Here is a 23,649-nt window from a genome sequence, read left to right as displayed (position 1 = left end):
TCAAGGCCACTCAAGTTCTGCCATTTGAGTATTTTTACTCTCCATTGTCTTAATGGGCCCTGTTTTGTGCGTTTGGGCATTGTCCTGCTCAATTGTGTAAGACGTGACCCACATTTCACAGGCAACATTTGTAAGGTCCACATGTGAGTGTAATGGTCAGATGTTCACAAAATTTGGCTATACAGTTTGTTTGTTAAATACAAAACAGTGTTTGATACTTATTTTCCTATACTGTAAACATGTTCTGCATTTACTTAAGTAATTACAAAGGTTAAAGACAGTGAAGCAGTTTGGAATGACAGTATCATGTTCCTTACCTGGCACTCGTATGAATAATATGGAGTAGCTCTAAAACGTGCTACCTCCAGCATCACTGCCCCACTGCACTTCTGAAACCCACAGACCCAGTAATGATGTAGCCTGATCATTTGCTGTATGAACTTTATTGTATAAAATGAACAGCGCTATTGTGTGTTAAATGTACTGTAAAAAGTGACTGTGTAAGTGAATGAGTAACACCTGTAGTAGTGTGCGGGCGTAGTCTTGAGTCACAGCTCGGATGTCCTCTCCATTTACAGACAGAATTTGATCACCAAGTGAAAGTCTCCTGTCTGATTCAACAACCCCTCCCTGACTTATCTCAGATACGAATATCCCTGTGTCATTCCTGCAACACATATACACACACAGCGGTCATAACCATAGACATTACCACAAAGTATTGAAATGGTCCATGTTTTGTCTTATTTGTTATGATTTAGTGTTGTTTCCATTAAACCTTGTCCCGACTAAGAACTTGTGACATCCACCACCCACCTTTGCTCAGTTTCTATTGTGGTTGACTGATATATCGCCCGTGGTCGATTTATTGGGCGATATTTGGAATCTTTAAATTATTAGCATTGGCCGAGCTTTAGATTTGGCAAACGTTTTTCAAAACAGATTATGATGCCAGATCGTACATTAGTGCTTCTTCTTTAAGACAAGATGACTAAATGTTCACTTGCTGGCTAATATTTCTCACCCACTAACAGGCGTCATGATGAAGAGATAGTGTTATTCACTCACCGGTCATAATGTTATAATGCCATAATGTTATGCCTGCAAGTTTTTTACATCAAAACTAATGAAAAAAAAAAGGCTAAATATTTTTTTTTCACAAATGATTCACAAATGATCTTCTATTTAAAGTAACACAATCTGTTATTTTGTAAACAAACTATGTGTTTTGTTATTAACTATGTATTGTACATAAAATACATAGAAATACACACTATTTTGATATTAATTTATGAATATTTATTTGTTCATTGATTAAAAATGTAATTATAAACAGTAATTTGTAATGTGTAATGTGACTATTCTGATGGCTGAACAGAAAACAAATCCCCAGTGGGAATAGTTTAGGAGACATGAAAAAGCTGCACTAAACCGTGTTTATTGAAGTGTTACCTCATTTATTTACATTTTGTTTAGATTTTATATATATTTATTTTTTGAAGACGTTTTAGCAGAAACAAGTCAAGTCTCAGAAGTTGAAGCTGCTTTTTTTATTTGTCTAAATGTCTTAACTAGTAAATATTTTTTATGTGCCTTAGATAATCTTATAAATATAATGCATAATAAATGCATTTAGTTTCACAGAGTTTCTGCATGGAACTCATTTATATGAATTACAGTTTATTGGCCTTATTTTGGCCAATTGGCCAGATTGCTTTCTCAAAATTGGCATCGGCCGTAAAAATCCCATATCGGTTGACCATTCCCAGAGCTGCTCTATGTTTTCTCCCCAACAGGTTCCCTTTCATGGATCAATGAGAAATCAATAACTTGTTTAACAAAAAAAAAAAAAAAACCTTCAGCCACAAGGTCATTCCAAACCCATCTGGCTACCAGTGCATGCAAGGCATGTACAAGTCCTCCCAATCTGTTTCATGTAATTGCCAGGAAAAAAATAAATAAATCAGGACCCATTTAAATTTGATATCCTCCAATGGCGTATTAGCAGAGTGCTTAAGGGATTGCACTACAACAGTGAGATTTCTCACTGGGCTTTTAGGGGAGCATTATGGACAAGTTCACCTTGCTTCTACAAGAGAGGTGGTGACAAGTTTGTGAGCTTTTATCAGCCCATCCATGGTGCTGTGACACACTGCTGCTACTTGTTAAATCGAGATGATTCAGTGTAGCTTTTGACATTCACCTGTCCAGAAATCCCAGTATTTACACTAGTGCATGGTGGAATAGTTCTCGTCCCTTGCTCTTCAGTATGAGGTGCCAAACCTATACCTACAGGCACAAATCTTTCTATTCATTTGGGACATGTCCAGTGATGAGACTCTGAGGTCTGATAGCTCCGTTATTTGCAATGTGTCAGTGGACAAAGTACACAAACCATGTAGTTAAGTTACAGTAAAATTCCTTCCTTTATACTTTCACTTGAGTAAAAGTAGAAAAGTACTTGCTTTGAAATGTACTTGAGTATCCAAAGTACTTTGATATATTATGGCTATATTGTCTTATTATCATTTTTGTCACACGACTCTTTGCTTGATCAACTTAGTTTATGTGAAAAGACTCTAATATTACTTAGCACACCAGTCTATTATTATAATGGGTTTAATGAGTTAAACACTGATCTATTCAAATTATAATGAGCCCCAAAGCTTCTTTTCAACTTAAAATAAAAATTTACGCAAATAAGGTCACAGGTGCTGTGGCGAGTTCATTTATTCCTTTCAAAATGTTTTGCCTGTTGTTGAACTGTTGTATGTTAAGTAGATACCATCAAGCGGCAATCAGAACAAGATCAACAGAATGCTCGCTCTACCCTGATTTGTGGCTCAATAGTTTGAGTAAAAGTACGATATTTGACTTTGAAATGTAGTGATAGTAAAGTAAAGTTAAAGTTCCCAAATAAAAATACTTGAACAGAAAAAAAAAAGTACAGTAACAAATTACATTTACTTCATTACTGTCCACCACTGGAAACAACAGTAGGAAAGGAAATGGTACTTTAGACTGTGAGTCTAAGCATGATTTTAGTAACTGTGGCAATCTGGAATCTGGAAGTCAAGTCAAGTCAAGTCAAGTCAAGAGGCTTTTATTGTCATTTTTTACTATACACAGTGGTACACAGTACACAGTAAAAACGAAACAACGTTCCTCCGGAACCCTGGTGCTACACTGAACAACAGCAGCATAGAGCTACAACACAAACATAAAGTGTATCGAGTGCAACCTGGTGCAAACAGTACAAACAAAGAAACAGTACAGACAGACAGTGCAGACAGACAACACAAGACAAGACAAAAGACAAAAAACCAAGTATAGCGCCGACTAGTAAACCTGCTGTATACTTGATTATACAGTACTGTGAAGGAGAAATGTAAAAACTATACCCAGGAGAGAATACAAACAGAACAGAACAATGTAGTGCAAAAAAAAAATAGCAGCAAGGAGGTGCAAAGACAGCATGTAAACATTATACTGAATACAAAGGTGCAAAGACAGCATGTAAACATTCTACAGTAGTACAAGGTGCGAGTATAAATAATAATAAATAGATAAATGGTGGTGGAGTGGATCGAGATGAGTGATGATTGTGTTTAGTCCAGGTTGTACAGTTCGGTAACAGACATTTAAGTGAGTGTGAGTGAGTGAGTGTGTGCGAGTTGTTTCAGTTCTGTGTATTGAGAAGCCTGATGGCTTGTGGAAAGAAACTGTTACAAAGTCTTGTTGTGACGGCCCGAATGCTTCTGAACCGTTTTCCTGATGGTAGGAGTGTGAAAAGTGTGTGTGTGACGGGTGTGTGTGATCGTCCACAATGCTGTTTGCTTTGCGGATGCAGCGTGTGGTGTAAATGTCCATGATAGAGGGGAGAGAGACTCCGATGATCTTCTCAGCTGTCCTCACTATCCTCTGTAGGGTCTTGCGATCCGAGACGGTGCAATTCCCAAACCAGGCAGTGATGCAGCTGCTCAAGATGCTCTCAATGTTCCCTCTGTAGAACATGGTTAGGATGGGGGGAGGGAGGTGGGCTTTCCTCAGCCTTCTCAGGAAGTAGAGACGCTGCTGGGCATTCTTGGTGATGGAGCTGGTGTTAAGTGACCAGGTGAGGTTGTCTGCCAGATGAACACCAAGAAATTTGGTGCTCTTGACGATCTCCACAGAGGATCCATCAATAATCAGTGGAGATTGGTTGCTCTGTGCTCTCCTGAAGTCTCCCAGTCAGGAAGTCCAGGATCCAGTTGCAGAGGGAGGTGTTCAGGCCCAGAAGGTTCAACTTCTCAATCAGGTGCTGAGGAATGATTGTGTTGAATGCTGAACTGAAGTCAATGAACAGCTTTCGTACATATGAGTCCTTGTTATCCAGGTGGGTGAGGGCCAGATGGAGGGTTGTGGAGATGGCATCGTCCGTGGAACGGTTTGGACGATACGCAAACTGCATGGGGTCCAGGGAGGGTGGAAGCTGTGGAATAACCTTTCCCCATGTAGACCCCAGTTTCTGAGCTCTTTTCTAGTCTTGATGGTGTTTTGTGCCTTGTTGGTGACTGTTTGACTATTACAATATTATCTGAACAGCATGTAGTGGTGTTTTAGAAGTGAATCCTTGAGAATTCCTGCAATTCCAGCTGATTGATGGGTTCTATTCTCACATTCGGGTCACAAATGCTTTGTGTGGCACCAGTTTACTTCCCTCTATAGAAAGCTTCCCTAGCAACCATCGTACTCGAATGAGGAACTGCTTTGAGGTGGACCGTTTTTCATGACCCTTGTATCTTTGGAAAGTTAGCACTTGTGTCCATCTTATGTTATTTGGGGTTTAGTCCCAGGCTGTTATTTACTTCTGAAAATTCCATAATTCCAACCAGCTCATGAGGTGATGGCATTGCTAGCATTTTCTTCAAATCTCAAACAGGTGAATTGTGTGACCTCATTCAGTGTTACAGAGAAGTGTTACTCTCAGCATCAGAGATCAAGTAAAGAGCCTAACAGAATGGTGTAAAGCCAACACCCTGTCTCTGAATGTGGATAAAACAAAAGAGATGGTTGTTGACTTTAGAACAACACGTAGTGATCACTCCCTGCTGAAAATTAACGGCTCCGCTGTGAAGATCTTGGAAATTTACACCACATGCTGCACCTGTAAAGCTACCAGCATTGTGGCTGACAACACACACCCCTCACACACACTCTTCACTCTCCTGCATTCTTGAAAGAAGATGCCAAAGCTTTCAGTCCCCCAACTGTGTAACAGTTTCTTTCACAAACCATTCGAGTCTTCAGTATGAAGGGACTGGACTGACACACATCAAGAACAAGAAAAATTCTGTTTTGCACAAACATTTCATTTTCCGCTGATAGAACTCCATGTTTACATGTACAGTATTTATTTTGATATGGACAATCCATTTGCACAAAACTTTCAAACAGTACTAGTCAATGCTACAGTGTCACTGTGTTTACTGTTTTGACTGTCACATTCTCCTTGTATTAAGTTGTCTATTTTTGTTTGCAGAAATGTTCCACATGTGCATGTTATGTTGTTAGTTTTGAGGTTTGTGTAGTTCTGTGTTCCTTTCAGTTCATTTATGTTGTCTGAAAGAGCATCGTGGTCCTGGGGAAACGTTGTTTTGTTTTACTGTGTACTGCACTGTATATGGTTGAAATGACAATAAATGCCTACTTGACTTGACTTGAGCACATAGTGAAACTGAGCAAAAAGTGAGGGTGGATGTTCCATGATGTGAACTATTAGAAACAAGTAGTCCAAATATGGCAGTATTTTTATATTCATGAAAGGCAACAAGACTGCCTGCATGCATCTTTAAGAATACTCATGCTGCAATAGAAGCTTGCTTAAGGTTAAAACTTTCAAATGGAATAATCCGTCCTGGGAAGGTATCAGAGCATTTGGAACTTGAAACCATGCATTGCTTACTGATACAAAACAGCTTTCTGGTTTTATGCATTATTGTGCATTGTTCATGAAATAATAATCCTACTAACTGTCTGATCAAATCTACACATGAATATTGTGCATACCTTTTACCCACAATGCTCAGGCCCAGCTCCTGCCCTGGTTGTAACTGCAGGTCGACAGTGAAAAGGTTCCACGTGTCCTCATGAGTGTGTGTACCTTGGCTGTGAACGGTATGTGTCAAAGTGTTTCTGTACACACAGAGACGTACGTGTTGGGGACTCAAGCGCAGGACACTTAGAGCCTCCTCATGACTAGCCATTCTCAGGTCCATCCCATTCACCTGTCCAAAAAGGGGTGTGAGGTAAAAAAAAAATATTCAATACAATTCAATTATTCAGTATCTAAGTTCATATGAGTCAACTAGTATGGCATAGAGCCAATGTAATGAACTGTCTGTTATTAGACAAAAACATTTTTTTTTTATTTTATTTTTTTACACATGGCTGGCCTTAAAGAGAGATGTGTAATACTAGACTTGTGTTTTGTTGCGATATGTAGTTAAGATAAACACAAGAAAAATCCCTTTTTATTTTTAGGTCTAAATTTGCTATACTTATATAACGATCACACATTTGGTGCTAAACCGTTCCATATGGTGGCAGTTTATTGTGTCTTGATGGTGTGAATACTTCTATAGTGATTATATAATAGTGATTGATGTATTGTTTCCGGGATAATTATAAATACCTCAAGGATGTGATCCCCTGCCATCAATCTCCCGTCTCGATGAGCAGCACCTCCTTCATTCACCTCATGAATTAGAATCGCTCCCTGAGAGTGAGTAAGATGAAGGGTCAGAACAGATACAATTTGAGGTCAAGAGAGATTCAAGTTTTAGAAAACAAATTAGTTATACAGCCCCACTTCTAAAAAAGTTGAGACACTATGTAAAACGTAAATAATAAAATGCAATGATTTAGAATTTAATGGCTGCAACATGTCTTAAATCAAAATTTAAAATTGTTCTTGGAAACCATGGACACCATGTTCTCGGGACTAAATAGTAGAGGGACCATCTGTGGAATGGGCAGGTTGCACATTTGAAAAGGCTCCATCAATGCTGAACCTATATGCAGGTCTTAGAAACAAATGCTTTGAAGGCCTTGCATATTTGAGCAGGACAATGCTAACCACATACTGCATCTTGTGCAATAGCATGACTTTATAGTAGAAAATTCTGGGTGCTGAAGTGGCCCACCTGCAGTCTAGACCTTTCACCATTTGAAAATATTTGGCGCATCATGAACTGAAAAATACGACAAAAGACAACCAGAACTGTTGAGCAGCTAAAATCCTGTTTTGGACACATATGGGAAACGTTCTTTTTTCCAAAACTTCAGCAACTGATCTACTCAGTTGTTCCAAGATAGACATGATAGTACATAGTATGTGACAGAATACAAAATTCACTTTTTTATTTTCTTCTTAAAATGGAATATATTCTCAGTTTAAACATTTAATGTTTTTTTGTTTGTTTTATTGTGAATAGAATATACATTTATTAGATTTGCAAATCATTGCATTCTGTTTTTATTTACATTTTGCACAGTATCCCAATGTTTTGGAATTTGGGTTGTATTATTAATATTAATAGCATTTAAAAATATAGTATAAATTGCCTTTAAGTTGTGTTAATTTATTATTGAGTGAAGCCTCTAAATTCTCACCAGTAATGTGTTGCAGCCACCCACAATGGTAAGACCCAGACTTAAGTGTCCTTTACAGATGTCGATGATGTTTATGCAGCCTGGGATGATGGGGCATGTCAGGGGGTCTGATCTCACACTGCATGCAGAACAGTAGAAGGGGCTCTGTATTCCAGAGGCAGAGGGATTGATCAAGGAACTGCAGTTGGATTGCTTATGGTGAAAACTATGTGTATAACCAACTGCTGTGTTGTGAGCTGAGGGGGGAACGTGACTGGATGGTGTGATCTGAGAGAAGGATGGGGTAGGGTTATTTAAAGGGTTGTGATTGGATAAGGCAATGGAAATGGCAGGATTGATACAGTGGCTCTTTTTGAGAAAAGAAGAATGAGAAAAAAAGAATGAGGGAGATGTTTCATTGATCTGTATGTACATTATGTTAAATCTGTATTTGATTTATTTACCTGATTCACAGGTGCATCATGCTTTGGTTCTTTATTTTTATCCGTGGGTGATGTGATGGTGTGGTTTTCTGCCTAATCATAACAGATCACGACTCAGATCATCATACCAAGCACAGTTCACTGATTATTCTATTCGAATTGCTATTTTAATTTGACAAGAGTGCTTGTGAATGTTACCTCAATTAAAGCTCCTGTTGCTGAGTTCTGTAGTGCAGTCCTATTCCTGAAGTGTCAGGAATATATATATATATAAAGTCAAACTAATTAAAAATGTAATAAAACAAATAAAATGTATATATATATATATATATATATATATATATATATATATATATATATATATATATATATATATATATATATAAAATGTGTGTGTATTTGCTTGTTTGATGATTTAATGATTGTATTTATTTTTTAGTGTTTTTTTCCTTGATGATAGTTTACACGTATGCCTTAAATATTTAGAAATCAAACATTAATTGAAAAAGCAGAAAAAATACTAGAAGAAAAGGTAAGTAGTTTCTCTATTTCTTTTCTAGTTTCTAAGTAAAAGGGTTGAGTTACTGTGTGATGTTTATTTAACTGTTTAACACAGGGCTGTTTCACCATTTAAATTCTTGATCCTAATTAAGGGTTGTTTTCTTTGAACAACCAGTCATTGATTAATTTTCTATAACAGCAGCTCGGATAGTAGTGGCGGCGTTGACCGACTTCTGAAGACCTGCGTCTTCGAAAGGTTGTTAAATCAGCACCTCTTTTTTTCTTATAAAACAAGTTTTCTTTTTGTAATTTCTCTCTCAACATAGTTTTAACAGGATGGTATTGTTAGTTTGGGTCCTAATAAACAGTCTGCCAAAAGCCTTTAATGTAAATGTATGGCAAATCACAGCTGTTTTATAGTGAACTCATTCTTTTATCAATTCCACAGAAACAATTAATTGACAAGGATTATTTGGTGAATTCTCCACTGCTAATAATAATAATAATAATAATAATAATAATAATAATAATAATAATAATAATAATAATAAATCACATTATTCAACCCACAGAAACATGTTTCTGATATGATGTTTTCTGTTAGGTAATGTTTGTTTAACAGGTATGGTATGAGATTCCATCACGTTTGTTTCTAATTAGAACAACAGAAAATGACGACTGATAATGGGAACTACTGTAGTTTGCTTACGACTGAATTCTATTTGATTCACATGTGGATGTTCCCTTTCAGGAACTTGAGCTGCATTAAAACACTTTGGGAACACCTAGCATGTACACGCCTTAAATCAAGTGTAATATCCAGCCAATATCCAGCCAAGTTGTGACGTCATTGGCTGGCGACATGGCGTAAACCAGGAAGCTACAAAATGGGTGAGCGATGGTAGCAACATTAACTTCTGTTTGTTCAGGTAAGCACTTTGTGTGTGAATCTGTGCAAGCAATGGCAAAAAAGCAAGCAAACTTTTGCATGTGTGTCTCTCCTTGCCCCTGTTTTATTACGGGGGGGACACACAAATGAGCTTTGTGTTGTTTGCTTGGGAGTTGAACATGCTCAATCGGCTCACTCGATGCGCACGATCCGCTCCCGGAAAGCACTCTTCGAGGAGAGTGATTTCACCTCCAGGCTCAGGTTTCGCTCTTGCTGAGTCGGACCGACATTGCAGAAGGCATGGAGACGGACGAGTCCTCTCCAGCCTCCCCTGCTGGGCCGAGCTCCCGTTCCCCGGGAAAAGCACTCGCTTCGATGGTTCCTTCTTCTGGAGCTCCTGGAGGTAGTAACATGGGCCGTCGCTAAGTAGAGATAGCTTGGCCCAATAAGAAGTGGAAGCAATGCATTCCCAGCAAGCTGGATGAGCGTTACCTGCATCCCACAGCACAGCCTCTGCCCCAGGGCCTACCGTTTTTTCCTGACCTGCACACCGAGGTGTTCTGGTACCTTTGCTGACAATCAGACCTCCCTATTTCGAGGAGGGCGTATTAAACCTCATTACACGGTGCTCGTACCTCCTCGACACCACCAGAGGCCCGACTGTTAGCTCTCCCACAAGACGTGTCTCAGAGCACTGTCTCACTCCACTGGATGGCTCCTTCAGCTTTCTTCTCTGCAGAGAACCACTTTCACGGGACTCCACCGTGTTGCGGGCACAATTGTCTCCTGCCCAGATCGAAATCATCCTCTCGGCAGTCAAGAGAGTAAACAAAGGCCAGTCACTTAATGTGAAGCAGTTCCAGAGGCTGCTCAGTCTCATGGCGGCAGCGTCCAATGTGATCTCACTTGGCCTATTCCATTTGAGACCCCTCCAGTGGTGGCTCAAAGGCAGAGGGTTCTCCCGGAAAAGGCAATCCACTCCATATTTTCAAGGTCTCTCGGCAAGCCCTTCGAGCCTTAGAAATATGTAAAGAATATGGAAGATTTTTCTGTCTCCGTTCTGGGAGCTCCTTTTTGTTGCATAATGCTAACAATGGATGCATCCCTGATGAGGTGGGGAGCGGTCATAAGTGGCCCCTCTGCCCAAGGTCGGTGCGATATCTCTCGTGGCAAATAAAATGCCTGGAGATAATTGCTGTGTTTTTGGCACTAAAACACTTCTTCCAAGACCTGAGAGATCACCACATGTTGGTCTGTACGGACAACACGTCGGTGGTCTCGTACATCAACCACCAGGGGGGTCTCCAGTCTTGTCACCTGTACAGGCTGGCATGGCAGATCCTCCTGTTGCTCCAGGGAAAACTCCTCTCGTTAAAAGCGGTGTATATCCCGGGCCATTTAAATTGGAGAGCAGATGCCATTTCGAGGCAAGGCTCTTTCGTGGAATGGATAATATCTCTATGGTAGAGATATTACAGAGCCCAGGAGGATCTGTTTGCGACTCAGGAGACTTCACAATGTCCCCTCTGGTTCTCTCTCTCTCATCAAACCCCACTTGGGCTGGACGCCATGGTGCAGACGTGGACGAGGCTTCTCCTCCTGGTGGCACCTCGTTGGCCGGGCAGACCATGGTTCATGGACCTGCTGTCCCTCCTCGAGGGACCTCCTTTGGAAATTCCTTCCAGCAGGGATCTCCTCTCAGAGGCAGGGGGAACCCTGGTTCATCCCTGCCCAGAGTTAGGGAAGCTGTGGCTGTGGCCACTGAGGGGGCACAGTTCCTAGCAGCTGTACTCTCTACTGAGGTAGTGGAGGCTATCCTCCGTTCCAGAGCTCCCTCCACGAGGTGGTTGTATGCCGCTAGATGGCATCTGTTCACCACGTGGTGTGAGCACCACTAGTTGCACCCAGTCAACTGCCCGGTTGGTTCAGTTCTGGAGTTTTCGCAGGAACAGGGTGCCACAGAATTGGCTCCATCAACCCTAAAGGTTTATGTGTCCGCTATCGTGGCTTATTGTACCTCTCGGGGCAGTCGCTGGGGAAACACCCCCTCATGACACGTTTCCTATGCGGCACCCGGAGGTGTGTGTGAGACTTGGCTATTGTACTGGCGGCTCTATCTGAGCTCACCTTTGAACCCTTGGCTAAGATGGCCCTTAGGTATCTGTCGGTTAAGACCGCTTTTCTTCTGGCAATTTCCTTCCTTAAGAGGGTTCAACGCAGCTTGAGTTCCTTAAAGGGAACGTCACTAGGTTATGTATGTAACCCTAGTTCCCTGAGGAATCATCACTCTTCGTCAACAGGCCATACTCCCTGCATCTCTGCAGTGCTTACCTTCTCCTTTAGCAGAAGCTAATGTCGCAACCATCGCTAACCCATTTTGTCTGGTTTACGTGCCGTCGCCCGCTGATGATGTCACAACTTGCCTATTGGCCCGATTTTACACGTGATTCAAAGCGTGAACAATGAGAGGCATTCCCAAAGCGTTTCAGCGCAGCGTCCCATTCACTCAAGGAACGAGGGTTACATACGTAACCTAGTGACGTTCTTTGTAAATAGTTGAAAAGTAGGAAAACAACAGTAAATTGCTTTGGTGTAAGAAGAACTCTTCTGCATGGGAAGAAAGACTTTTGTGAAAGAAAGAATTTTGAAGACAGAATGATTTTTGGATATTGTGCATTGTGTTAGTCTGTGTATGTGTGTGTCTGTGTGTTGTTTTTACCTGAACAGTACAATCTTAACTCTAGATGAAACACTGCTGATCACATCTGCTGCATTCTGGAAACTCCGTCCATATAAAACCTGCCCATTTATCTAAAAAAGAACACACAGTAAAAACTAGTAAGCTGTAAAACCTACAGTTAAGCTAGAGGTTATGGCCCTCACTTCCAACAGCTCATCTCCCACGCTGATTTGCCCATCAGCAGCGGCTGCTCCGTCTGGTTTTAGCTCTGAGACTGTAATTCTTCCATTTCTGCTTCCTGACACACACACTCCCAGACCAGATCTGTGTGTGCTACAGTCCAGCTCGACTAATTTCAGCTCACCAGGCAAACTACCATACTTCTGCAGCATAGCACCTACACACACATTGAAAATCAGACTTGGTTGAATAAAAAGGTGAGTGCACCCCATAACTAGTACAATATCTGTTATTATTTTATCTTCAGTTAAAATGTATGTACATATAAGCATTTTGGAAGGCAACAATGGCATGTACACTCCTCGCTCCAGGAACTAGAAATTGTCGCTCTTTGTTAGAAGCAGCATTATGTAGGTGTGCCTACCAGTTTCCAACATGTACTGGGAGAAATCTTGGGAGAAATTTTTGCCAATGTACTTTTTCATGCCGAATCCTGTCAGCTGTGCAATGCTGGATCAACTTTTGCATGCACAACCTTTTTAAAACCCCCAGCAACATTACAATGGGATTAAGACCTGGGCTTTGTTTAGACCTGGGTTTAGCACTTTTGTACGTCGCTCTGGATAAGGGCGTCTGCTAAATGCCACAAATGTAAATGTAAATGTTTAGGATTTAGACCTGGGGTTATGGAATAGGCCTAGTCTTCATTTTCAGTGATTCTTTGTTAGATTCACTTGCAAGTTTAGGATAATTTTCCTGTTGCAAAATCCATGTCATCAGCTCCAACTTTTATTCGTACTTATTTTTAATTAACTCTTATTAACATTGTTAATGCATTTGTTTAAGACTGGACACTTTGCCAATTATTTGAAATCTTCTCTGCCTTAACATGATGGTGGAAAATTAGGTAATGGAGCGATTGATTTATGATTTAAATACGTACACATCTACAGCAGTTTTTTCTGAAGGCTATGAGAGCTCTTGTTCTCTGTGGAGAGTTGTGTGTGGTTTTGTTCCTTAATAATAATACCATACACTCCAGTAACAATGAGAAACCCAGACCAGAAATTTGAGATATATATATAAAACAGAATCCTACAACATATTCTAATCCACATCACCCAAATGCACGAATCTGAGTATAGATTTATAGTGAGATTTAGTGACTATATACCAGGGGTCTCCAAACATTTCTCTGTTAGGGCCACATAATTTGTTCTTTTTTTAATGTGGGGCCGGATCTGTCTGTGACAGAAAATGACATCGGATGGACTGACTTCCAGTATTACATTGGAGATTTTATTAGGATTTTAAATGTTTATTATGCCTCCTAATGCTAGATTAGTTTATTATTTTGTTATGTACTGTACAGACAAATGTTAGCCTGTGCTTACGTTTCCGTCCAACATAAAAAAAAATTGGATTCCTCCTTATTTCAAATATATAAAAGGACAACTGGAATGTTACATTCACATGTCGGTTGATAGATGATATCCCATTTATCTATCAACATGGTCTAAATGAAGACTGGCTATTTTTTTTTTTACTTGTCGTACAGTGTAATTACTACTACACTTGACTTCACAGTGTACATTATTTTGATCGACAGAAATAACGGACTTGTTTCGAACCTTTGGAAAGCCTTAAAACCATGATTGAAAGTGCTGAAAATGTTACTGTTCCCACATAGACAAGACACACACACACACACACACACACACACACACACACACACACACACACACACACACGTACACGTACCCCAGTGTGACACTTGTCCCTGTCGGCAGTGCTGTGTACTCTCTGATGGCCCACTCAGTCTTTCTAAAACATTTTTGCCTCCATCTGTTAACAGGCTGACAGGCCCTGAGGGGACCCTTAAGGGAGGTGGAGGTGGGTGTAGTGGAGGCTTTTTCAACAAACTGTTCCCTGTAAGCTAGCAGAGATGGATACACCTGCATTTTATTTATTTTTAATTTACAATTTTCTTGTTTCTATTCCAAACCACAGGTAATGCATAACTTGTCTTTAGCTGTTAAGATTGTATTAAACCTTATATGGGAAGGGACTGAGGGGATTGTATGAGGAGAGGCATAGACTGCTGGCATCTTCACACATCTACAGGACAAAAAAAAGAAAAAAATATAAATGTAACCCTTCGCATAGTGTTACAGCACATACACACACACACACACACACACACACACACACACACACACACACACACACACACACACACACACACACACACACACTACAAAAGAAAACAAACATACCAAGTGATTGTGTTGCACTGATTGTTCCTCAATGCTTGTGACAAGGTCTGAAACCTGGACCTGGAAGAAAATGTGCACTTTAAAACATCCTTTAATTCTCATTTTGCAAAAACCTTCAAACTGAAATTAGATGTGAATGAGATTTTAGGTGTAGGAATAGTAATAAATCCATGTTATACACCTGAAACATATTACAAATAAATGTGTTTTATCCTCATCACCTGTACTTTACAGCACAGTGCAATTCTTTCTTCACATATCCCAGTGATGTTGGGAAGCTGGGGTCAGAGCACAGGGTCCACCCTGATACAGAGCCGCTGGAGCACAGAGGGTTAAGGGCCTTGCTCAAGGGCCCCAAGACTGGCAGCTTGGCAATACCAGGCCTTAATCCCTCAAACGTCTGCTCAGTAACCCAGAGCCATAAACACTGTGCTACATTACGGCCACCTGCTTAAAATAGTTTTCCTGCCAAAACACTCGTGACCTGTCAAACATTAACAGACTTAACTTTATCAGCAATTTGAGCTACACTAGCTCCCTTCCTTGGAGCACTTTTGATAGATACTGACCACTGCAGACCAGGAACACCCCACAATAACTGTAGTTTTGGAGATGCTCTGACCCAGTTGTCTAGACATCACAATTTGGCAGTCATCAAACTTGCTCAAATCCTTACGCTTGCCCATTTTTCCTGCTTCTAACACATCAACTTTGAGGACAAAATGTTTACTTGCTGCCTAATATATACAACCCACTAACAGGTGCCATGATGAAGAGATAATCAGTGTTATTTACTTCACCAGTCATAATGTTATAATGTCATAATGTAATGCCTGATTGTTGTATAAGTGATGTGTGTTACCTGTGGGCTCTGCACTACAAGTTCCACTTTGTCCCCTGCCTGGCGAATCACCTCTACTGCTTCTTTATGCGTGAAATCACTCACATCCACACCTCCAACCTAGAACGCAGTTATAAACCTCCACACACACACACACACACACACACACACACACACACACACACACACACACACACACACACACACACACACACACAAAATACTTGGTGTCAGTCTGATACATCTAATATGTTGTTTATGTTTATGAGTTTATTTATTGTGCATCAGTAACCAGACCTGATGATCATAAGTAATAAACCAGATATATGGAATAAGTCATGAGCAAACTACAGCGTATACTTTGCAAAAACAGAAACGGAGAGAGTATTAAATGTTACGTGCATAAGGACAAGACTGAGCATATACTTTGCATGCATAGAAACACAGTGTTATTTGTTCTGACCAATTTGATTCATGTTTCTGCCCTCATTCTCATCCTGTTTATCCTCTTTGCCAAATTATCTGATTTGTTGCTGCTTTTTCTGATTTTAAACCTGTGCTACATTTTGCATTTGTTAGCCTGTGCTTTAAAGAAAGCTGCCTAACCTGTATTTGTAACTGTCCTGGCTGTCCATGACACTCAGGAAACAGAAAAAGGATTTAAAAAGTACTCAATGTAAAAATGCCTGTCATTGTGGTGCTAGCTTCAAGGGCTTATTAATTAGACCTGCATGCTTATAGAGGAACATTATTAAAGTTCATAATTAGACCTCAAGGACTGCTGCTAGAATACATGCTACGTTTCACCTTGGGAAACAAAAAAGGCCTTTTCTGACAGCCATGATGCTTTCAAAAGCTTAATAGTCTCCTTCCAAATGTGATCAGCTAAAAAATGTGAAGGCTGAAAGTGTTTTTCTTTTTTTAAGTTAATGTCAGATCCCCTTCCACCTCTAATGTGATATAGCAATAAACAAAAGTAAATGGAATAGTTTGTATTTTGCTTGTTTCTTCTCTTTCTTTTGTATTTCTAGAGCTAAATAATAAATAGCCAAAATATTATTGCACACACTGAAATACAACCCCAATGCCAAAAAAGTTGGGACGCTGTGAAAATGTAAAAAAAACAGAATGCAAATCTCATAAATCCATATTCTATTCATAGTAAAAGAAAAAACATATAAAATGTTTCAACCATTTTCAAGAAATAAAAAAGGCCATTTTGAATTTAAGAACTACAACTGGTCTAAATAAGTTGGGACAAGTTTACCACTGTGTAGCATCACGTCTGCTGTCCGTATACATCTGGGAATTGAGGAGACAAGTTGCTGGGAGAAGTTTTGGGAGAAGAATGGTGATCAATAGGTGTCTGAATCCAGTATTCTAACTGCTCAACAGTTCTGTGTGTCCTTTGTTGTATTTTTGTGTCCCAACTTTTTTTTGGAATTGGGGTTGTAATAATCATGATATAAATCGATTCTATCGGGGTATTGCCTTTATGATATTATGATCGGTAACAGCCCATGAATATTTACAGCGTTTTAGAAGACCAGAGCATCCCAGTGTACCTGAGTGGCTTCTCTACGCACCTGTAATATCTGATCTCCGGGTGTCAGCATGTTGTTTCTGGCTGCTGGACTGCACTCAGAGATGTGTTTTATAAAGATGCCCCGCCGAATTTCTCCGTTGCTGAGACGATGGCCCATACCTCGCCCCCCGAACACACTGATGCCAAGACTTTCTCCATTTGTCCTGATCAGTGTTACTCTGAAAGAAAAAAGTGTTGGGTAAAATCCACCCACAGCTATTATTATTATTATTATTATTATTATTATTATTATTATTATTATTATTATATTTTTAAAATCACTAGAATCGATGAGAAATATAAATTAAATCATACCTCCTGGGATGACCCCATGAATCCTGTTCATCACTTCGTTGCCTCTTGTCCTCTGTCACTTTTATTCTCCATCCCTTTGTTTGCAGTGAAAGTATTCTGTCTCTTGCCTCACTTTCCTGTTTGTCTTGTCTCTCTCTGTTATGTCTGTATCTCAGAAGATTTTTTTCAGCCTGTTCCTTCTCTTGTTGTCTGCAGTTCTTTTCAATCACTCTTCCTCCTTCCTCCTGAAGTTTGGCTAGTTCTGGAATACCTTCCCTGAAAATGCATACATCATAAATATTTAAAAATGCAGCATAATATTTTACAAAATAAAATAAAATATTAAACTTGTTAAAATTTCTAAATCATTTTGAATAAATGCATTTTTGTGAATAAGTTTTTCTTTTTCCATTTTGCTTACCTCTTTGAAAAAGCTGTGTCATGAGGTTTCTGCCCTTTAAATGATTGGGAAGCAGGGTCTCTGCTCAGGTTCATTTCCTTATTTGATTGGAAGACAGAGGCTTTTTCTAGTTTCGGCTCCTGTTTCGATTGGATGATGGAGTCTTGGTTTAGTTTCATTTCCTGTTTCGATTGGATGACGGTGTCTTGGTCCAGTTTGTGCTCATGTTTTGAATGGATGATGGAAGCTTGGCTTGTCTCAGCAGCTTGTTTTAATTGGATGGCTCGGTGTATGTCATAAAATGTAGCAGGTACATAAGTCACACTGCCAATATAAGATAAGATAAGATAAAATAAATGTACTGAATGAATTGGCAGTAAATGTAAGATATAATAGACATAGACAGATACAGAAATGATCTTCGCTTTTCCAAAAACATGAGCTCACAGGTGATCATGCCCAGTTTTGCTCTCTTAGACTCCTGGCCACAGATGGCTGGGGCATTGTCAGGATTTAAATTCACTCATCTCCAGACACTTTTCTTTTGAATCATTGGGAGCTCTGTTGCACATCAACCCTTTCTGGGTTGAAATGGGTGCAATAAAGCAGGGAAAACTGAGGAAAGGAGGTTGCTACAAGCTTGTGACCCTGTGCATTACATTGGAGTTTATGAGTATGGGTGAAGGGTATTATACTAGGAATTCAGCTAGAAGTTAACATATTAAATGACAAGCTTTGACACTGAACTGTCACTGAGATTGTCTTTGAGATAAAATGCAGTGGCATAAATGATTTTGCTCTTTGTGGCAACGCAGCAAATGAGAGTTAATTAGCACTTTTTTGTTCATTTTTTTTAACACAGTGGCTGCATTTTAAAACTTTCATTTTTTTATTTAACAAAATCCATAGCAAAGCTAAAAATAGCAGCATTCAAACCGATAATGTAAGGTGAACTCTTTCTTGAACCTTATTTTTACAACAGAATTCAAATAAAAAATGTATTTACATAATTATGTACACCTTTCTCTGTCTTATAGGCTATTTATTTTTTGCACCTATTAAGGGCTTTAAACATACACAGGGTGCATGAAATTCTGGGAGCTTTCATGCATGGCAATATGATCACATATCTGGGGCATGATTTGTTCTTATTAGACTGTAATCTTATGACCACATCACTCCTGCTTTAATCAGTCTACACTGGCTCCCAATCAAATCTCGCATTGATTTTAAAATACTACTATTGACGTATAAAGCACTTAACGGTCTCGCACCGCAGTATCTGAGTGAACTTCTTTACCAGTATGATCCTCCACGCCTACTTAGATCAAAAGGTGCTGGCTATCTGTTGGTTCCTCACATAATGGTTATTGAAGTTATGGAACAGCCATTCTATCAGTGTTCGGGACTCAGACACAGTCTCAGTGTTCAAGTCGAGGTTGAAAACGTATTTATTTAGACAAGCCTTTGATCAGTAGATTTTTTCTCAGGTAAAAGCACAGATCTGGAGGGAACATGGATATAGAGTGTTTGGTGAACTGGGATATTTGTATGCTGTCGTCCCGTCACATTCACACGTTCACTCAGGTTTGTTGATGGAGGTGTGGTGGGTCGTCTCTTATCCCAGAGATCCCTCATGTCTGTGTTACCTTCTGGTTCTCCCTTGTAGTTACGTTGCTATAGCGAGTCTTGCTGGAGTCCAAACTGCACAGTGACATTAACTTTCTTACAACAATAAGAACACTTAATAATCCATATCCTTCTCCTTCTGTCACCCATCTCTCTCTCTCTCTCTCTCTCTCTCTCTCTCTCTCTCTCTCTCTCTCTCTCTCTCTCTCTCTCTCTCTCTCTCTCTCTCTCTCTCAGTCGAGTTAAACATTCTCCTGAGGCTCCAGTGACCACTGTTCCTGCCCCTCTCCCCTACGTGGATCTTCCCACTTCGTCCAGGCCTGCGTCTGGATAGTGTTCTCTTCGACTGGAGGCCACTCTGTGCAGCTTGGGACGGTTTCTCATCAACACCTTGGGTGGTTTCATGAAATTCTGAAGTAAGAACGGGAGCTTTGAGGATGGATTGGACTGTAGTTAATGTCAACAGTCTCCTACATTGACTCAGGACTACTTTTCGCTTCTGATCATCATCACTGCACCCTGCAACATTGTATATCTGCTTTAAATGGACATTCGGTGTAACCCAGATGAGGATGGGTTCCCTCTTGAGTCTGGTTCCTCTCAAGGTTTCTTCCTTATGCCATCTCAAGGAGTTTTTCCTTGCCACAGTCGCCACCGGCTCGCTCATCAGGTACAAACTTACACTTATAAAGAACATATTCATTTTTAATCACCACATCATCTGTGTAAAGCTGCTTTGAGACAATGTTCATTGTTAAAAGCCCTATACAATTAAAAATGAATTGGATTGAATTTATCGGCAATTGAATGTAAAATGTGGATCCTGTTGAGGAACTGATAAAATGGAAAAAACATTCCATCATTTTGTGATTGCTAAAAGCATTTAAACCTTCCTATGGATATTCTCAAAGATAGCTTAATGATGCATGCAAAAGATTTTCTACCTAATCATTCCCAAATAATCTCATTGATTTGAACTATTGAACTATTTTTATTATTAAAAATATGATTAAATTGGTGAAAAGAAAAAGACGAAATGAAACTGTGAGTAAGTGTAATCGCTGAAATTTTTTATATATTATACAGTTAATGTCTTTATTTATCTGCCTTCTTTTTCTTGGTTTATTTTCTCCACATCCTATTCCCTCATGCCGGACCGTCATAAAAAGCATTTCACTGTATGTTGTACTCTGTATGTATGTGTTTGTGACAAATAAAATTTGATTTGATTTAATTTGATTTGATTTAAATCTAGACTGGGGTGGATGCGTATTGCAGATTTTAACAGTACAAATTAAAGTGATTTAGTGATTGTCCTTAAAGTGTCCATGTGCAGTATGGTGTGGTATAAAGTTTCCCTGCACATGTGTGCATACCTGAGCTCAGGTCCAATAAGTGAATGTCTGCGTAGCATAGCTCTTGCCGCTGTGCTTGTAAGATTGGTGGTGGGTTCTCCATTGAAGGATATGATTCCATCTCCCACTTTCAGTCTGCCATCTTTACTTATAGCACCTCCATTAACCATGGAGCGTATAAATACGCCTGATCCATCTCTTAGAGCACTCACTGTCATACCTACACACACACACACACACACACACACACACACACACACACACACACACACACACACACACACACACACACACACACTAGGTCAAAGAGTTTAATTTAACATTCACATCAAACTTCAGAATGAAAGACAAGCCGTGATCTATGTGACTTTAACCGTAATATGGTTGTTGGTTTGAGTATTTCAGGAACTGCTGAACTCCTGAGATTTTTACACACATCAGTTTCTAGAGTTTACACAAAATGTGTATGAAAAACAAAAAACATTATTGAGCATTGGTAGGAATGACAGATAAGTTTTACAGTGCAGCTTAAATAATTGAATATACTTAAGATGTACCTAGATGTATAAAATGCTAATGCAAATTTTTTCGATGTTAGCTAGCAGGCAAAGCTGCTTTAAACATTCAGCTGTGTTACTTCATGTTACTTTATGAAATAAATTACATACACTTTTACTATCTTAATTCATGTTATGTTAGCACATTTACAGTGAAGTTTTTTTTGTTCACATCAAAATTATATCAAAAATATATTATGGCTCTAAAAACGTTTAAAAGATATTATTTAATAATTGCAAGAAAAAAAATATACGCTAGATAACAACATAGTCTATTCATTAATAAAGCACATCACAGTCTGAAAATACAGTGCAGCAAAACCACACCACATCAAGCTTAATCCACCGAATCAATGTAAATCTTTAGAGAAAGATGAAAAAATACAAATAAATACACAACAAATGATGATAACATTTGCTCCAGTATCATCTAATTAATAACATATTATTATCTGCTTATTATTGAGTAAAAGACAGGAGGTGGAGCTGGAGGTAGCGGAGCTGAAGATGTTGAGGTTTTCGGGAGTGATGAGGATGGACAGGATTAAAAATGAGTTTATTAGAGGGACAGCGCATATAGGACGTTTTGAGGATAAGGTGAGGGAAGCGAGATTGAGATGGTTTGGTTATGTGCAGAGGAGGGACATGGGGTATATCGGTAGGAGAATGCTGAGAATAGAGCCACCAGGAAGGAGGAAAAGAGGAAGACCAAGGAGGAGGTTCATGGATGTGGTGAAGGAAGACATGCAGGTATTCGGTTTAAAAGATGCAGATGTAGAGGACAGAGTGGTATTGGGACGGATGATCCGCTGTGGCGACCCCTAATGGGAGCTATTGTAATTGTAAAACATTAAAATGATGTGTGAACTAAACAATTCCCAGCTTTCAAATTTCTCAAGACCAATTAACATTCACATGCATGAAAAATAGTTGACATACAATAACCAATAGTTAAACATACATAGCCTGACATCTTTTTCATGAGGGAGAAGTCTTACAATTCATTGAAAGACATGACTTAACATGTAGATAGTTCTACATTCTAATCTATTTTTCAAGACAAAAGTCTAATTAGATGCTCTCAAAGAATGATGAAAGGAGCAGATTTGTAGATATAGCAGTGTAATTTCCAAAATAGCCTTTGGGCAACACAATAAAATCTATCAGCATTGAAATGAAGTGGCTTAACCTTGTAACCTCAATTAATACGCCCAAGTTTTAGTAAACAAACTACATTTTCTTTCAGATAAACGTTACCATTTCATATTAACTCATATTCATTCATATTATTCATATTCAGTATAAACATACCCAGGCTGCCGTTGCCCCTGAACACAGTGATGGTCTTCTCAAGGCCTGTAGATTGATGAGCGCTGACTTTACAAAGTGCCTCCATGCTGCTGCCCTGCAGTTATTCTGCAAAATAAGTCAGAGTACGCATCAATCTTGACAAAGGGGAAGTGACGCTACACAAAACCAACAAGTCCATGCATTATAATATTTACATTTTTAATATTGTAACATTTTAATTTCTTGTTTTCTTGTGATCTTGAAATAACGAGTGTTTTTTTTTTGTGATCACGACTTAACAAAAGATGTTTGCTCATTATAACGACTTAATTTTCTTGTGATCTCAAACATAACAAACATTGCTTTCTCGTTATCACGATTATATTTTTCTCTATATTCAGCAGAAGAGCTGATAAATGATCACGTTCACTTTTTCTTTGATCAGGGACTCTAATGGAAAGAGCTCTGTGTCTGTCACTGATTGATAACTTACACATAAGTGTCCGACGCTTGAGATTTTCCTTTACGATACAATTACATCATGAAAAAAAGGGTTTTTGCTTAATTACACTTTAGATAGCAGTATTTGCATGTGTAGAAATGTACAATCAGCTGCACCTTCTCTTATGGGATGTTTAATAAATGTAAAGCTACTATGGTCTTAGCTATGTAAATCTCTCAAAAAGCTATAAGAGAAAGTTTACATTTTAGAAAATAGACACAAAATACTGTATATAGAACCAATAGAAGGTTTATGAATTACTGTAACGTTTTTCTTTGCAGGTAACATTTTTTTTTTTAAACCTTTTTTAAACCTTATTTTTTACTTAACTCTAAATTAAGCAGTATTTTTGTCCTATATTTCCACTGTGTGTATGTGTGTGAAAATGTGCCAACTAAATCATACCAATTCTGAAAGTCATTTTCTAAACAAAATATTATTTTGTAATTCATATGAGCGAACTGCAGGTATTAAATTTGCATAAAGTTTTTTTGTTTGTTTACAATTTCTTTAGAACAAAAGGCAGAATGCTTTTAGGTGTATAACAGCAAAATTATATATACTGTAGGCAACTATATACATTTATTCTTTCTTC

The 23,649-nt window shown here is 39.0% G+C and overlaps 1 protein-coding gene across 1 annotated transcript; it reads right to left on the bottom strand.

Moving 5' to 3' along the window:
* Positions 1-22,745, bottom strand: LOC310721559 (multiple PDZ domain protein; the record flags this gene model as incomplete). Its single annotated transcript, XM_083533343.1, has 19 exons — positions 22,574-22,745; positions 20,727-20,925; positions 17,743-18,045; positions 17,343-17,597; positions 17,029-17,206; positions 15,464-15,562; positions 14,602-14,661; positions 14,378-14,443; positions 14,087-14,261; positions 12,349-12,542; positions 12,185-12,276; positions 8,274-8,319; positions 8,097-8,168; positions 7,654-8,001; positions 6,674-6,757; positions 6,049-6,266; positions 520-667; positions 318-389; positions 1-84 (listed from the first exon to the last, which is right to left on the bottom strand). Exons 1-19 carry the CDS (start codon positions 22,656-22,658, stop codon positions 1-3), a joined length of 2,778 nt encoding a protein of 925 aa, XP_083389469.1. The 5' UTR covers positions 22,659-22,745.
* Between the last annotated feature and the right edge of the window lie 904 nt (positions 22,746-23,649).

Source organism: Silurus aristotelis (genome assembly GCF_946808225.1).
Source record: "Silurus aristotelis genome assembly, chromosome: 27".
NCBI classification, from domain to species: domain Eukaryota; kingdom Metazoa; phylum Chordata; class Actinopteri; order Siluriformes; family Siluridae; genus Silurus; species Silurus aristotelis.
This window is presented reverse-complemented; position numbering and strand designations above follow the sequence as displayed.